At 42.9% G+C, this 16,954-nt stretch overlaps 2 protein-coding genes across 3 annotated transcripts; one reads left to right on the top strand and one right to left on the bottom strand.

The window, feature by feature from the left end:
* Positions 1–437: 437 nt before the first annotated feature.
* On the bottom strand, positions 438–7,627 carry usb1 (U6 snRNA biogenesis 1). The gene is made up of 8 exons (XM_029757938.1): positions 7,365–7,627; positions 6,292–6,494; positions 5,965–6,131; positions 5,677–5,860; positions 5,436–5,489; positions 5,206–5,311; positions 4,885–4,968; positions 438–631 (listed from the first exon to the last, which is right to left on the bottom strand). The coding sequence occupies exons 2-8, from the start codon at positions 6,438–6,440 to the stop codon at positions 527–529; spliced, it is 849 nt and encodes a 282-aa protein (XP_029613798.1). The 5' UTR covers positions 6,441–6,494; positions 7,365–7,627; the 3' UTR covers positions 438–526.
* znf319b (zinc finger protein 319b) lies at positions 6,869–16,154 on the top strand. 2 transcript variants are annotated; one of them, XM_029757936.1, is made up of 3 exons: positions 6,869–7,355; positions 10,393–12,011; positions 12,177–16,154. In XM_029757936.1, exons 2-3 carry the CDS (start codon positions 10,679–10,681, stop codon positions 12,494–12,496), a joined length of 1,653 nt encoding a protein of 550 aa, XP_029613796.1. In that variant the 5' UTR covers positions 6,869–7,355; positions 10,393–10,678; the 3' UTR covers positions 12,497–16,154. The 2 variants fall into 2 exon arrangements, with proteins under 2 accessions (XP_029613796.1, XP_029613795.1); XM_029757935.1 differs by having other exon boundaries at positions 10,393–16,154.
* Positions 16,155–16,954: the final 800 nt, after the last annotated feature.

The raw sequence follows: 16,954 nt of genomic DNA, 5'->3' as shown, positions 1-16,954 counted from the left end.
CCAGGGTTTCTGTACTCATCAATTCTAGTCATTGCGTCTTATCGTCTGGATTGTAATTTTTGGATTATTCCATCCTATTGTATCTCTTATATAAAAAAAGTTAATGGTTCTATCCTACTAGTTCACATCAAGTTGAGCTCTTTTTAAAGAATGGTTTAAGGGCTGTTGAAGATTAATGGAACAGATTAACGCTTTAGTTGACAACGGTTTCATAGGTCACATTTCAATAAGATTTAAGATAATTGGAAATACTCTTAATCTCAGTTCTAGCGTCAGTGTCTTGTCATACAGGAACTGTAGCAGTAATGCTTGAACACGTGTTTTATCAAAACAAGCCTCACGTACGAAGATGTGCGCAATCTTCAAAGGAAGTTGCTTGATAAATATCGCATCACTGCCGTTTTCTAGATTGAATCAAATAACCTTTCACTCATTTAAAAAAATATATACTTTTGATCGTCACATTTTACTGTTGAGGTATCCTAACATTACAGTTGATCACAGACTGAATTGAGAACTAGTTTCGTCAGTGTAGTGGAATGGAAAAGGTCTTGTTCCCAGCCTTACAGCGCAGCTCTTGACAGTCCAGTCTCAAGAGGAAGGGTCCATCCTCATGGGAGTCAACCAGACCCTAATGGGCGAGAGAACACACAAGGGGTGCATTCAGTTAAATTGAGCGTTTACTACGTGGCGTAACAGCTTGTACTGAATGACACATTTCCCCAAAACGTTCAACATTCTTAAACAGACGCTGAGGTATGTTTGCTCTGTTTGGTGGGTGTGGCTTGAAGCAATGAGTGATGTATTTAATATTTTTTATTTAACTTGGCAAGTCAGTTAAGAACAAATTCTTACATACAACGACGGCCTACTAAAAGGCCTACGGGAACAGGGGGCTGGGATTAAAATCAAATAAAAATATAGGACAAGACACCACAACACTACATAAAGAGAGACCTAACATACTGACCAGACCGGACACGTCGCAAAATAAATTTAGAAATCCATGTTATTCAATTATTGCACCCACACTGTTTGTGCAAGCCCACGAGCGTCTGCGATGCCAAGGGCTAAAATAGAAGTCAGTTCTATTTCTGACGCAGATCACGCTGAAAGTCCTGCCTCTCCCATCTCAGTGGTTATACCCACGTGGGTGATTGAAAGACAAATTGTTTTGCCGGTCGTCGTGGTAATACTATGAAAGTTTAGATGCGATCACCATATAACTTCAAAGATGAAAAAGCCTGGAAGGAGGAGAGATGACAAGAAACGATTCAGATGGCCATTTTATGTGTGGATTAATTGTCGGAGTAGAGGACCTTGTGCATTTCAGGTAAAATAACTCAATGTTTATATCCCAGGACAAATTAGCTAGCAACAGCAAGCTAGCTAAATAGGACAAATTAGCTAGCAAGTGCAAGCTAACTAGCCATACATGTTTAATGCTTTTCAACCTGTCCCCAAATGAATGTAATTGGTTCAGAGTTTTTTATATTTTAACCTGCGTGTCGTGGTCGCGTTTGGTGTAGGGGGACAAAATAAATGTATGCACGATAGCGCGGGCGCAGCCGATTTGGGTTCCGTGTAAGATGACAACATAGCATGGCAGCAGCACATGATAGCAACACAAAGATGGTACAAGCATTATTGGGCAAAGACAACGGCACAAAAACAATACATCAAGCGAAGCAGCAACAACTTTCAGTAAGTGTCCATGATTGAGTCTTTGAATGAAGAGATGGAGATAAAACTGTCCAGTTTGAGTGTTTTTTGCAGCTCGTTCCAGTCGCTAGCTGCAACGAACTGAAAAGAGGAGCGACCCAGGGATTTGTGTGCTTTGGGGACCTTTAACAGAATGTGACTGGCAGAACGGATTTTGTACGTGGAAGAAGAGGGCTGCAGTAGATATCTCAGATTGGGGGGAGTGAGGCCTAAGAGGGCTTTAGAAATAAGCATCAAAAAGTGGGTCTTGCGACAGATATACAGAGATGGCCAATTTATAGAGTATTATATAGTGCAGTGATGTGTCCTATAAAGGAGCATTGGTGGCAAATCTGATGGCCGAATGGTAAAGAACATCTAGCCGCTCGAGAGCACCCTTACCTGCCAATCTATAAATTACGTCTCCGTAATCTAGCATGGGTAGGATGGTCATCTGAATCAGGGTTAGCTTGGCAGCTGGGATGAAAGAGGAGCGATTACAATAGAGGAAACCAAGTCTAGATTTAACCTTAGCCTGCAGCTTTGATATGTGCTGAGAGAAGGACAGTGTACCGTCTAGCCATACTCCCAAGTACTTGTATAAGGTGACTACCAAGTCATTTTTTTCACTTCACCAATTTGGACTGTTGTGTATGTCCATTATAGGAAATCCAAATAAAAATCTATTTAAATTACAGGTTGTAATGCAACAAAATAGGAAAAACACCAAGGGGGACGAATACTTTTGCAAGGCACTGTACATGGATGGGAGAGCTTCCTACTGCCCGAGCGATGTTGTAAATTGAGAAGAGCATGGGGCCTAGGATCGAGCCTTGGGGTACTCCCTTGGTGACAGGCAGTGGCTGAGACAGCAGATGTTCTGACTTTATACGCTGCATTATTTGAGAGAGGTAGTTAGCAAACCAGGCCAAAGGCCCCTCAGACACCAATATTTCTTAGTTGGCTCACAAGAATGGAATGGTCTACCATATCAAAAGCTTTGGCCAAGTCAATAAAAATAGCAGCACAACATTGCTTAGAATCAAGGGCAATGGTGACATAATTTAGGACCTTTAAGGTTGCAGTGACACATCCATAACCTGAGCAGAAACCAGATTGCATACCAGAGAGAATACTATAGACATCAAAAAAGCCAGTCAGTTGATTATTGACAAGTTTTTCCTAACACTTTTGATAAACAGGGCAAAATACAAATTTGCCTATAACAGAATCAGCTTGATCTACCCCTTTAAATAAAAGGACACACTGTGGCTGCCTTCCAAGCAATAGGAACCTCCCCAGAGAGGAGAGGCAGGTTAAAAAGGTCAGAGATAGGCTTGGCGATGATAGGGGCAGCAACCTTGAAGAAGAAAGGGTCTAAACCATCTGAACCAGATGTTTTTTGGGGGTCAAGTTTAAGGAGCTCCTTTAGCACCTCGGACTCAGTGACCGCCTGTAAGAAGAAACTTTGTAGCGGGGAAAAAAGAGGGAGGAGCATCGGCCTAGTCGCATTAGAAGGGGTGGGAGATGAGGAAATGTTGGACGGGCAAGGAGGCACGGCTGTTTTCCAGAACTTATTGGGGTTAGACCCATAGAGAGAGAACTGCTCCTTAAAGTAACTAACTTTGGCCTTCCGGATAGCCTGAGTGCACTTATTTCTTATTTGCCTGAACGAGAGCCAGTCAGCCTGAGTATGCGCGTGCCGAGCCTTTCGCCAAATTGAATTCTTGAGGTGGAGTAACTCTGCCAGATCACGATCGAACGAGGGATTGAACCTGTTTTTAATTCTCTTTTTTTTTTAATGGGGGCATGTTTGTTAACAATACCACTGAAAATATCAAAAAAGAAAGTCCAAGTGTCTTCCATAGAGGGTATCAAGCTGATTCTATACCAATTTAGAGGCCAGGTCATGAAGGAAGGCTTGCTCATTCAAGTTTTTTAGCAAATCAGGAAAGGTCGTTTCACTGAGCAGCCATTTCAAACACAGGCTGGAAAACAGTGATCACTAAGGTCATTACAGAACACACCAGACTGATTCCTAATCAGGATTATTTGTAAGGATAATTGTGAGAGTAGACTTTTCTGGGTGTTTGGAGTCATACCTTGTGGGATTGGTAATAATCTGAGAAAGATTTACAGAGTCCCATTACTTTAGGACTTGGTCAGGTGGTTTAAGCATGTCCCACTTTAGGTCACCTAGCAGGACAAATTCAGACTTAGTGTAAGGGGCCAGGAGAGAGCTTAGGGCAGGTAGGGTACAGGCCGGTGCTGATGGTGGACGATAACACCCAGCAACAGTCAACAAAGAGCTATTTGAAAGTTAAATGCTTAAAACCAGCAAATCAAAATTGTTTAGGGACAGACTTGGTGGAGACAACCGAGCACTGAAGATGATCCTTGGTAAAGATTGCCACTCCACCACCTTTGAAAGATCAAATCAAATGTATTTATATAGCCCTTCTTACATCAGCTGATATCTCAAAGTGCTGTACAGAAACCCAGCCTAAAACCCCAAACAGCATGCAATGCAGGTGTAGAAGCACGGTGGCTAGGAAACACTCCCTAGAAAAGCCAAAACCTAGGAAGAAACCTAGAGAGGAACCAGTCTATGAGGGGTGGCCAGGTGTGCCGGGTAGAGATTATAACAGAACATGGCCTAGATGTTCAAATGTTCATAAATGACCAACATGGTCAAATAATAATAATCTGTCACAAATAATGAAGAACTGTCTCGCCGAAAAAGGTTGTAACCAGAAAGAGTGTTTTGAACACTGATGTTAACCTTTCTTAACCACATCTCAGTAATGACCAACACATCTGGATTGGAGCTGTATTTAAAGGGCAGCGGTGTATTTTGAACCCACCTCCTCTGCGTTTTTCAAATTGTCGTTCAGAACAGCACAGCACAGTTTAATTTAATGTTGCATTACGTTTTTTCGTACTGAATGCAGGCCAGGCTTTAGGCTCTGAGTGAGACACTGGGGCTGTTTCATTCCCCTGATTGGATTAGATAACCGATGAGATCAACATGGCAGAAACTAGACGAAGTTAGCCTATGGTTTGCGTCTATCAAGTACTCTCAAAACCACAGGTGGAGGAAACAGCCATAGATGTCATTCATTGATGAGATTACCAAATTAAACAGATACATGGACAGAATAAACATATAGCAAGAGGTCATACCTGCAACTCCTGCAGACACTCTTTGCGAATGTGTTCAGTGCAGTCACCAACACACCAGGCCAGACTTATATGGAAGGAAGGATTCTAGAAGAAAAGTGAAAGTTCAGTATTCACTCTTCATCTTATGCAATACTGTTTATCAATTCCTTGCTCAACAGTGCCACTAGTGTCTGAAACATGCTCCTGCAGTGACCAAATCCTATGTCAATGCACCTAACAGATATTTGAGAGATGTCAGAAGAATTGTAAGAGAGATAGAACAGTGATGGGTTGGAAATTGATAGTGTATTTTTAATACGCTAAATTGTTTTGTGTTCAGACCTTGTAAAAAGTGTCAAGGTTGAACTCCCCCATAGTGCTATCCACTGCTTTCACAAGCTCTAGTAGCTGAGCCTGTCCTGTGGAGACTTCCATAGCCAGGAACGTCCTGTTGGGGAGAGCAGAAGACTAGACCATAAGACTAGCTGCAAAATAAACCATAAGTCTAACCACTTTAGAATGCACTTCTTCACTCATGCTGTCAATGATCGTGATAAGAGATCCTACTGTACCTGGTTCTCTCATCATTAGAGTAGACCTTCAGCTTCTCAGCCGAACAAATGAACCTATAAACAAGATCACAATCATTTTACCTCATCCAGACTATTTAGCACAGTACTTGTTTGCTGCCTGCGTACTTCTGGTGACAAGCATCCTCTAACCAAAATATAACAACGGAGAATAGTAGCTCCACTTCCACATAAACAAAGGGACTAAACATAATAGTTGGGTGTACTGAAAAGAATAGCAGACCTCCTGCTATGTGTCAAGCCTGTTCTGAGGGACTGTATGAAAGGCTGGATCCAGTGATGCCTCAGAACCACTGTCTTAGATAAACTGAGGTGAAACTCATCTGTATGAGTGAGGGAGAAGCTATGGGATGCTGCTACTTCAGTCATCTCATCAAGCAGCTCCAAGAACCCTTCCTCTGGGATGTCTAAGGAGGGAAATAAGAAGAAGCGGCAGGATGTTAAAACCAACAGCAAGCAATCCTTCAAGACAAAAACATTGTGTATGCAGCTCTGAAGATAAGGCATTTACATGGAAAGTACACGTAAGTGGCCCAGTTTCCGCTCTCGTGTTTAAAGGAGCGAATCCGTCCACCATGTTGCATGCTGTCGTCAGTCAGTGGGTCCTCATCTTCCTCTGTGAACATGTCCAGCACACTGCCAGGAACAGGCAGTCTTGACTTGGAGTCATCTTCCTCCCTATGCACAAATACACTTACTGAGATGTGATTGTGATTAAAGATATCAATCAAGGAACAAATCCACTTATAACAATGAGACATACTCGTTTGGGAGATGTCATAGGCTACCTAGCTGATGATAGAGAACAGTTTAAACAATATTTGGGAAAGGAAGTTACCTTGCATTGGGGGTGCGCTCTTCTGATTTGTACTTCTTCCTCAATGAGTTGTCATCTTTGTGCCAACTTTGCTTCCTTTTTGTTACATCCCCTCCTAATCGTAAATGTTCTGTCTCCTCTTCAGAGCTGCTACTATAACTGACTAACATTCTTCTAAGTAAAGCTCATACATCAATTCTTATATCAAGTTTCTTGATTCGTGTCTAAAATAAATGTAAAAAAAAGAAATGTGCAGTGAAGTTACAGAAACGTTGACTAACGAATTGCTTGCGATATTCTTCCGATTAAAAACACAGTTGTTGTGGGTAATTTATGTCCCCCTGAAACAAGAACGTTCAAATAGGTTCCATATTCAGTGTACAGAATTAATTTTGACAGTAGCCTATATTTAATCATAATTTACTTAATGTTAGTATCATTTAACTAGCTACTTATGTGGAGTATTTCAAATGCAATGTGATTGTCTTGTCAGAAGTGATTATTTGAAACATCCTGCCTTTATAGCAGCATGATCTTCTAGATAGCATAGCAAGGCAGCCACACACCCCTACTTAAAATCAAATAACATTATTTGTGAAAATTCACAAGTGTATTACTGTAATGCATAGTTATACTCATTGACGAAAGATAAACGCTATTCGTTGCAGGTTCCGGGTATATGTTGTGAGCATGCCAATTAAAACTTGGATCATTCATGTTCCCGTGCCTGGGCAGGATCTCTGAGGCTAGCCAGTTAGCTAGCTAACGTTTTATTCCAAATATTCTCGCCTTTTTAAACGGGAGGAGAATGGCCTTGGCCTAGCTATCACACATTGACAGGGTGTTAACGAAGTTACCCCTCTGGGCTAAATATAATATCAGAAATGTAGTGCGGTGATTTCGAACGACACAAAAGCTCTGAATTCGTCGGCCCTGGAGTGGATCTTGTGGAAAACCCGCCGCGCCAGAGCTTCAACAGACCGAGGCTGCGGAGATGAAGGAACATATTGTTCGGCCTACGAATCATTTGTAATTTCTGGCAAAATTGTCAGACGCTACAAAGGACTTTCAGTGAAACGTTAAAGGTATGTTACCAGTAATACTGTCCTCAATATGTCACAAGTGTCCTGCTTCTGTAGATCAGTTAGCTAACGACGTCAATAGCCAAATATTTTCCTAGCCCAGCATTAGCAAATGCTAACTAGCTACCTCGCCATACAGATTTATGCTGCTGCAATCTGAGACAGACTGTCGCCCGCCACTAAAAATGATGGGCCGTATACTTTTCTCCCTTTTGTGGCAAATGGCGTAGTTAGCTAGGTTTGCGTTACTGCGCGAACACCCCCAATGGATGCGTATTGATTGTGTTCACGCTGTGGATGATTTGGATTTGCATACAACCAATACTGTAATCATGGGGGGATGGGGGTGAAGGATTTCTTCAAATGGGATGGCAGAGAAACGGATGGGTCAAGTAGTCGTCACCGAAAGCCTGCCAACACAGACAGATCGTTGATCAAACCAATATGATTGACACATTCTGAAAAGGTTAGTGGCGTTCTGCTGACCCGATAGAATGTTGAAAAAATAGACTGGTACTCGGACGCACCAGTTTAGATATCTGATATAGGTCTGCCTCCTTATAATCTGAACGTCTGAAATTAGGGCATTTGTTTGGATATCTTTTAGTGTGTTTGTAGTGATGGATCATTAGGCAGGTAAGCGTGACTGATGTTGCCTATCCCTCTAGAGCTTTAATCTGATGGATGGATGGATGGATGGATAGGGTCATTTCCGTGTAAAACCCATGATCACCAACATGTGAAGTTTATAGGAGCGTACCAAATTTGGTGTTAAACGAAAGCTAAGATTATGTTTTGGGGAAATGGAGGCATAGATACGTTTTTCAACCATTTTCCATCGTAGATGTAATTAAATGTAGTTAGGAATAAGCAAAAGCTTTGGTCACACAGATGGAAAAGGGGTCTTAAAAAACATCTACGAGGAAAATGTCTTAAAAAGGATTATAAATACATCACAACACATTCATGTTAAAGTAAAGGCCCCTGTCAATTAATATTAACATTTAGTTTGACAAATTATTTACCTTATATTGCCTAGTGTCTATTCATTCTTTTACCAAAAACCTACATACAGTTGCATTCGGAAAGTTTTCAGACCCCTTGACTTTTTCCACATTTTGTTCCGTTACAGCCTTATTCTAAAATTGATTAAATAGTTTTTTTCCCTAATCAATCAATCTACACACAATACCCCATAATGAGAAAGCCAAAACTGTTTTTTAGACATTTTTTCAAATGTATTACGAATTGAAAAGGGAAATCACATTTACATAAGTATTCAGACCCTTTACTCAGTACTTGTTGAAGCACCTTTGGCAGCGATTACAGTCTCAAGTCTTCTTGGGTACAAGCTTGGCACAACTGTATTTGGACTTTCACCCATTCTTCTCTGCAGATCCTCTCAAATTCTGTCAGGTTGGATGGGGAGCGTCGCTGCACAGCTGTTTTCAGGTCTCTCCAGAGGGTTCAAGTGTGGGCTCTGGCTGGGCAACTCAAAGACATTGAGACTTGTCCCGAAGGCACTCCTACATTGTCTTGGCTGTGTGCTTAGGGTCTTTGTCCTGTTGGCAGGTGAACCTTCACACCATTCTGAGGTCCTGAGTGCTCTGGAGCAGGTTTTCATCAAAGATCTCTCTGTGCTTTGCTCCGTTCACCTTTCCCGTATGGATGGTGCCAGGTTTCCTCCAGACGTGACGCTTGGCATTCAGGCCAAAGAGTTCAATCTTGGTTTAATCAGACCAGAGAATCTTGTTTCTCATGGTCTAAGTCCTTTAGGTGCCTTTTGGCAAACTCCAAGTGGGCTGTCATGTGCCTTTTACTGAGGAGTGGCTTCCGTCTGGCCACTCCATACAGGCCTGATTGGTGGAGTGCTGCAGAGATGGTTGTCCTTCTGGAAGGTTCCACCATCTCCACAGAGGAACTCTGTAGCTCTGCCAGAGGGACCATCGGGTTCTTGGTCACCTCCCTGACCAAGGCCCTTCTCCCCCGATTCCTCAGTTTGGCCGGTGGTGGCCAACTCTAGGAAGAGTCTTTGTGGTTCCAAATGTGTTCCATTTTAGAATGATGGAGGGCACTGTGTTCTTGGACTTTCAATGCTACACTTTTTTTGGTACCCTTCCCCAGATCTGTGCCTCGACACAATCTTGTCTCGGAGCTGTACAGACAATTCCTTCAACCTCATGGCTTGGTTTTTGCTCTGACATGCAATGTCAACCCTGGGACCTTATATAGACAGGTGTGTGCCTTTCCAAATCATGTCCAATCAATTGAATTTACCTCAGATGGACTCCAATCAAGTTGTAGAAACATCTCAAGGATGATCAATGGAAACAGGATGCATCAGAGCTCAATTTTTATTCTCTTAGCAAAATGTCTGAATACTTATTTAAATAAGTTATTTCTGGGTTTTTTTGCAAAAAAAAAACTTTTCACTTTGTCATTATGGGGTATTGTGTGCACTGTTCCTCAAGTAAATGTGTTTTAGTAACATTTTCAGTTAGACAATTATTAAAAGTAGACTTCTACATATTTAACTAGGCAAGTCAGTTAAGAACAAATTCTTATTTACAATAACTGCCAAACCCTCCCCTAACTCGGACGATGCTGGGCCAATTGTGCACCGTCCTATGGGACTCATGATCACGGCCGGTTGTGATACAGCCCTGGATCGAACCCGGGTCTGTAGTGACGTCTCTAGCACTGCGATGCAGTTTCTTAGACCACTGCGTCACTCGGGAGTCCCTATATAGTATGGTTTGTTCAACTTTGCCATACATTTTTGTTGTTGTTGCTTGGCATACATTTTAAACTGAAAAAGTGAGTGCCAGCCTCACTCTGTTACGTGGAATTGCCCATATAGTCGTAGCAGTGTTGTCTTCTGACCTGCTTCCTCTGAAGTCTATACTTTTGGGCTCTGATAATTATCCTGTTGTCTCAGGGGAAGTCTCTGTGAAACGGAGATTTTGCACATCTTCTAGGAAGCCATACCACACACTGTAGTAATGAATAGTTGAATAATAATTGTTTCCTTTTTCTGCAGTTATCAGAAGAGGACAGAAGACGCGTGGAGACGGTGTATTTTATTTTTTCTAAATTATATGTCTTTGCAGCAGGTGTTATTCCTCTGCACATTATTTTCAGACACAATCTATTGCATCCTAGAAACAAGCCCTTTGTCACATTTTCTAAGTGCTTATGTTCGTCACTGACATGGCAGACTAAGTTACTGAGATTTTCCACCCCATCCACCGATCAATGTACCTTTGATTTTTCTTCATAAAAAGACCCAGTACAATATAAAACTGAATCCCTACACGAGAGCCAGGATGTCCGAGGCGTGGCAGCAGCACGCTGTTGCTCCTCCTCCGGTGGTGCACACCATACCACCAGGGGCGGAGAACGCGTTGGGCTGTGCCGTCTACGGTATCGTCCTGCAGCCTGACCCTGCTCTGCAGCAGTCGCAGCAGCAGCACCAGCATGGCCAGCAGCACAGCCAGCAGCATGGGCAGCAGCAGCAGCAGCAGCACCCTGCCCAGGTACAGCAGCCTTCTCTGCAGGTAGGGGGCGAGGGCGGCCACAAGTGTGGGGCATGCGGCCACGACATCTCCCACCTGGCCAACCCACATGAGCACCAGTGTATGGTGAACCAGGACCGCTCCTTCCAATGCACCCAGTGTATGAAGATCTTCCACCAGGCCACTGATCTGCTGGAGCACCAGTGTGTGCAGGTAGAACAGAAGCCCTTTGTGTGTGGTGTGTGTAAGATGGGCTTCTCCCTCCTCACCTCGCTGGCACAGCACCACACCTCACACAACAGCACCAACCCCATGAAATGCTCCATTTGTGAAAAGACCTACCGACCAGGCTCCTCTGGGAACACCACGCCCAGCTCCTCTGCCACCAACCCTCAGCAGCCGTCTGCTGATGGAGCCTCCTCCAGTGGGAGTGCGACAGTGGGGTCCTCTTCCTCAATTACATTTCCATCGGCCCGTGACCGGCCCTACAAGTGTTCTGTCTGCCAGAAGGGCTTCAGGCACCTGTCAGAGCTGGCCCGCCACGAGCGTGTGCACACCGGAGAGAAGCCCTTCAAGTGTGACACGTGTGACAAGAGCTTCAGCCAGTCCTCTCACCTGGCCCATCACCAGCGCACCCACAGCTCTGAGCGCCCATACAAGTGTGCTGTGTGTGACAAGAGCTTTAAGCACCGCTCCCACCTGGTGCGCCACATGTACGCCCATTCCGGAGAGCACCTGTTCAAGTGTAACCTGTGTGAACTGCACTTCAAGGAGTCTTCTGAACTGCTGCATCATCCATGCCACCCACAAGGGGCACGCCCCTTCCGCTGTGCCACCTGTGGAAAGGGCTTCAAGCGTCCATCAGATCTGCGGCAGCATGAGCGCACTCACTCTGAGGAGCGTCCCTTCCACTGTGAGGAGTGCCAGATGAGTTTCAAACAGCAGTATGCCCTGGTGCGCCACAGGCGCACACACAAAAACCCTTCTGACCGCCCCTTCAAATGCAACCTTTGCGACAAAGGCTTCCTGCAGCCATCCCATCTGCTGTACCACCAGCACGTCCATGGCATGGAGAACCTGTTCAAGTGCGCGTCCTGCCAGAAGGAATTCAGTCAGTCAGGAGAGCTGCTGCGCCACAAGTGCGGTGAGTCGTCCTCTTCATCTAGGGACACAGACAAGCCCTACAAATGTGACGTGTGCGGCAAGGGATACAAAAAGAGTTCGACACTGCAGCGACATCAGAACTCGCACTGTCAAGAGAAGCCCCTGAAGTGCTCCCTTTGTGACCGCCGCTTCCTGTCATCCTCAGAGTTCGTGCAGCACCGCTGCGACCCGTCCCGAGAGAAGCCCCTCAAGTGCCCCGACTGCGAGAAGCGCTTCAAGTACTCGTCTGACCTGAATCGGCACAGGCGCGTCCACACCGGGGAGAAGCCCTACAAGTGTGCTAGCTGTGACAAAGGCTTCAAGCAACGGGAGCACCTGGCCAAGCATCAGAGTGTGCATTCCAGAGATGCCCAGTTCAAGTGTGTTTGGTGTGGAGAGCGCTTTGGAGACCTGGGAGCTTTGCAGGAGCACACAGTCCAGCACACAGCTGAAGGAGGGGGTTACCCTGTGCCACCTTGCATATAGTTATGCCCCTCCATTCTGTACAAGTTCATAGCAAACGTCCCTGTCTACCATTAATTTGCAGCACCCAGCTTAACACACTTGAACTGGGCATCTCTGGAGTGCACACTCTGGTGCTTTCCAGAGATGCCCAGTTCAAATGCTTTGGAGACCTGGGAGCCTTGCAGGAGCACACAGTCCAGCACACATCTGAAGGAGGGGGTTACCCTATGGTAGGTTACTCTGTGCCACCTTGCATATAGTCACGCCCCTCCCTTATTTTCCAGTTCATAGCAAATGTCCCTGGCTAGCCCTAATTTGCCCCCAGCATATAGAATCCCTAACCTCTCTTCCCATCTGAAACTGTTATCAGTCCCCCCTACCCCCAAAATCCCATACAAATGATCATTGTCTCATAAAAATGGAAGTCACAGCTTGTCATTGTACTGCCAAGTGTCACTGCTTTAGGGCTACCATCTGAAGGACAGAGGAGAAGAAACCATCAAGGATATGTCTTTCACTTCAAACTCTAGGGTGGATGTTCTAGTCCAGGGCCCAGTTTCCGAAACGCATCTTAAGGCTAAGTTAATCGTTAGAACCTTTTGTAGGAGCATCGTTCAATCTCTGAGCTGTTTCCCAAAACCATCGTTGTTAACGTTGCACTTGAAAACGCTCGTAATCTGACTCCTGCCTCGGACCACTCGTAGAACAGCGAAGTGCGTCGTTAAATGCATTTTTCGTCTTCCCGCGTCTCTTTATACACACAAGATCTCCACTAAACTTAGAATCACATGGTTTATCCATCTCTGTGAACAAAGTTGACTACAAATGCAAAGTTGCCAGTATCTTTGCAATTGATAGAAACGAGCAACGTATAAAAAGATGCTTCAAATGAAAACCGAGATTACTGCATTCAAATATACATGCAGTAGGCTATAGTCCTATTTCAACCATATTGAAATACATTTAATGCTCAGTAAATTCATTTCTATTTTGCTAGCTGTACACTACTGTCTCATTTGTCTCAATATACTGTATTTCATGATGTGTAGCCTAATGTGTGCAGTGATGTGCCAAATCAGTGATTTTATGGTGGTGGGGGGGGGGGGCATTTTTATTGGCTAAGCATTGGAATAAGCCGCCTCAATATTTGCAGTGGTAGGTAATAGTATCTCTCTAGGAACTCATCCGTAGTCAGTATTGTGAAATACTTCTGTTTCGATCCTATCAGTATCGACACATGCTCCAACGATGCACTTAGCGACTGTTCTCTCTGTGTGGTGTTTTGCGTAACACATGTTATGTCTTCGGCCATTGTAGGAAAGATGAATCGTTAAAACACTCAGAAGCCTAAGTTCCACTGCTTTCGGGGAAACTGGGCCCAGGTCAATTACCTTCTCCTCTATCCTTCTTGAATCAACTGCCCAAGAAGGAAAAAAGGAAAGAAATGTACATCACCACATTAGCCTACATTTCTGTCTATGAAAAGCTTTGTATTTGTACATAAGTTACCTTGTAGACTTGTATAGGAAAGGGAATGTGGACCAGTTCCCCTCAACCTGCTCGACAGGTCTGTAAGTGTTAAGGGTTGCACAATGACCCAGAACTCTTCTCTTGCCAAAAGTGGTTGTCACTCTAGAACCCATCTACAGAGTTGCTGCATGCAGTAATGTTCCATACTCTTACCCAGGATAGACTTGAATTATTGCTAAGTTTCAGCAGTTGCTACAGTCTGCTGATGGCCTCTTGCTTTTTTTTATTTAGGAATCAATTACGCTGTATCAACGCTGATATAAAATGTTTTTGTTGGGTGGGTAGTGGGTCGAGATTATTGTGTATTGGTTACTTTTCCACAACCTCATATCACTGTAGTAGCAGTGTATGTGTATATACACTAAAATCAGACACCTCTTTACCCTTTGTGCTTTAGTATTTTGAAGCTTTTTATGTATAAGTATCAACTCCACAACTATTAGTGTGTTTGTTTTGTGTTTTTTTTTTAAACATGAGGGTTTATTGTGCTATTGTGAAATATTACATATGCTTGTGAGTGTATTTGGAAGTATATGTTTGTATTAAAACACCATTGTACTGCACCAGAATCCCAAAGGTGTGGAGATTAACCAGCTGAAGTTTCATTTCACTGCTATATAGAAATTGTATAGAAATCTATATTTCACACTAATATACAGTTGATATTCCTACCGAGATCAGTGTAGACTCTATGCTGAAAACATGTAAAACCTGATCAAGCTTCCTCTTACTGCGTGTGTGTATATAGTACAGTATGTATGTTTACCAGCTCCACTGTCTGTTTCTAAAACTGCATTGGCTGTTTTGTATGTTACTATTTTTTTATCATATGGGGACTGAAATGTTTTTTCTTCTTCTTTGAAGTCATAGTTATGATAGATTGTATGTCGCAAGTTTCCAAGGAGAACATTCTGTCTGTAAGCCCTACAAGGATTCTGACCCCCTCGTGCTCCTTTGAATTTTTATAATGAATGATTGTTGAATCATGTCTGTGAAAATGGAATCCTGGCTGTGAAGTAGATTATGTATTATACATACATTTGGGGTAGAATTTGGGCAGGTCTGTAGTTTTAGTTAACCCAATTTATGTCAGAGAAACTTATCTGCAGTATATTTGTGCAGGTCATGCTAACTTCTGGTTTTTATGCATCCTTACCAAAATGGGCTGGTACAGCTGTATTGCAAAAATGATGGATTTACCCTCTAGTCTAAGTAGTAGACTTTTAAGTCAAATTGAATATGGCTCAAATTGACCTCAATTTAGGTTTTTGGTGTTTGCAGGTGTTTTTTTTTAAAACATTTTTTGCAAGTGAAGCATTTCAAGTGGTCATGTTTTGTCCCATTTGGTGGTGGATTTGTGGTCTGAGTGCAGTATTGACAGTGTTTTATGATGGGAGAAGGTAATGATCATTTTGAGGAAGGTTCTTTTTATAATCAGATTCAGTTAAGACTGTTTGGCCTTAATCTGGGGTTAGGGTTATTTAGAAACCCATTCTACTCCAGATCTGACTGCCTCCATGTTGTTGATCTGTTCCTTGTACTCTGTTTTCTTTTCTCCATTGGCATCTGATGTAGGCTAACATTTGGTGTCATTTGTCTTTGTCTTTTGTTAAATGTGTTCATGTCTTTCATCTGGCATTAAGACAACATAAAAGAGCAGTTAGGAATTTATTATTTTTGTAAAAGTACTGTATACGTTTTTTTTTCCCCGTTCAGTTTATTAATACCAAATTTATATAAACATTGTTTAAAATCTATATAAATATCTATATTCTTGGAAGGAGTTAACAGGGCCTTTGGGATGTAGGGGGGGTGTTTGTTTGATTGGTGGAAGGGTCATTAGGAATGTGATTGACATGAATTTTGATCTTGTGTAGTGCAGAACAGTTAGCCCCTGCCTGTTGACCCTGTTTTCTCTGTTCTGTGCATGCTTGCTGTGTTAGTTCCTGTAATCTGTCCCAGGTATTAGTGCTTCAGATAGTACTTATTCTTCTTATAGCTTTTTTTCAAATTGTAGTATGTGAATGACGTAGTAAAAAAAAAAAAGAATTACGTGACAACGTACAGTATGTGTACATTCATGCTAAGATATCTGTATGTAGCATTCAATACACACAGCACTAACAAATAAACTTTTTTCATTTATAAAGGGGGTGTGTTATGCGTGTTTAATTGCAGAGGGAACTGACCGGTATTCTTTTTGAAGTATGTACATTCACTAAAATCACAAAATGTTCTCATTTGTAATAGGGTCTATAATGCTTGTTAAATGCAGGTTATGACCTGTCCTTTATGCCACACGGTAGAAAGACTGCACTTACCATTGATAATGTAGTACAGAAATATAACACATTTTCTGGTTAATAGTGAGGTCCACACTCCAGTCCAGTTGGTGGTGGTAATGCACCTTAAAGTTGGTTGCCAAGTGCCATAAAAAGTCCACAGAAGAAGACTGAAGGAGGTGCGATTACTGGAAACTAACTAGGATTCCCCTTTTATCTGTATATTAATTGTCAGGCGAAGAGCACACGATTTTGTGTCTCAAAATGGGTAAAAATTCTACAAAGATCCACATAAAAGGACCTTGTACATTTCAGGTAAAATAACAAGCCAATGTGTATATCCCAGGAAAAATTAGCTAGCAATTGCAAGCTAGTTAAATGTCTTTGAATGTTTCATGTGTTTTGACCTGTCCCCAAATGAATATAGTTGGTTCAGTGTTCGTTTTGACGTTTCAACCTGCGTGTCCTGATTGCGTCTGGTGTGGATGGCCGCATGCCCGTGCCCGGTCTAGTCAGCATGTAACAACTGGATTGGTTGTACACAGAGCAGAATGGTGGGCTGTTAAGCTCCTGCCTATTCCTCTCTTTGGATTGGTGGATACATCTCGTTAATATTTTTTGAATATTCGATGAGGGGTGTTGACGTCAACCATCTGTATTCAATGGA

The sequence above is a fragment of the Salmo trutta genome, chromosome 7 (assembly GCF_901001165.1).
Source record: "Salmo trutta chromosome 7, fSalTru1.1, whole genome shotgun sequence".
Classification (NCBI taxonomy): domain Eukaryota; kingdom Metazoa; phylum Chordata; class Actinopteri; order Salmoniformes; family Salmonidae; genus Salmo; species Salmo trutta.
This window is presented reverse-complemented; position numbering and strand designations above follow the sequence as displayed.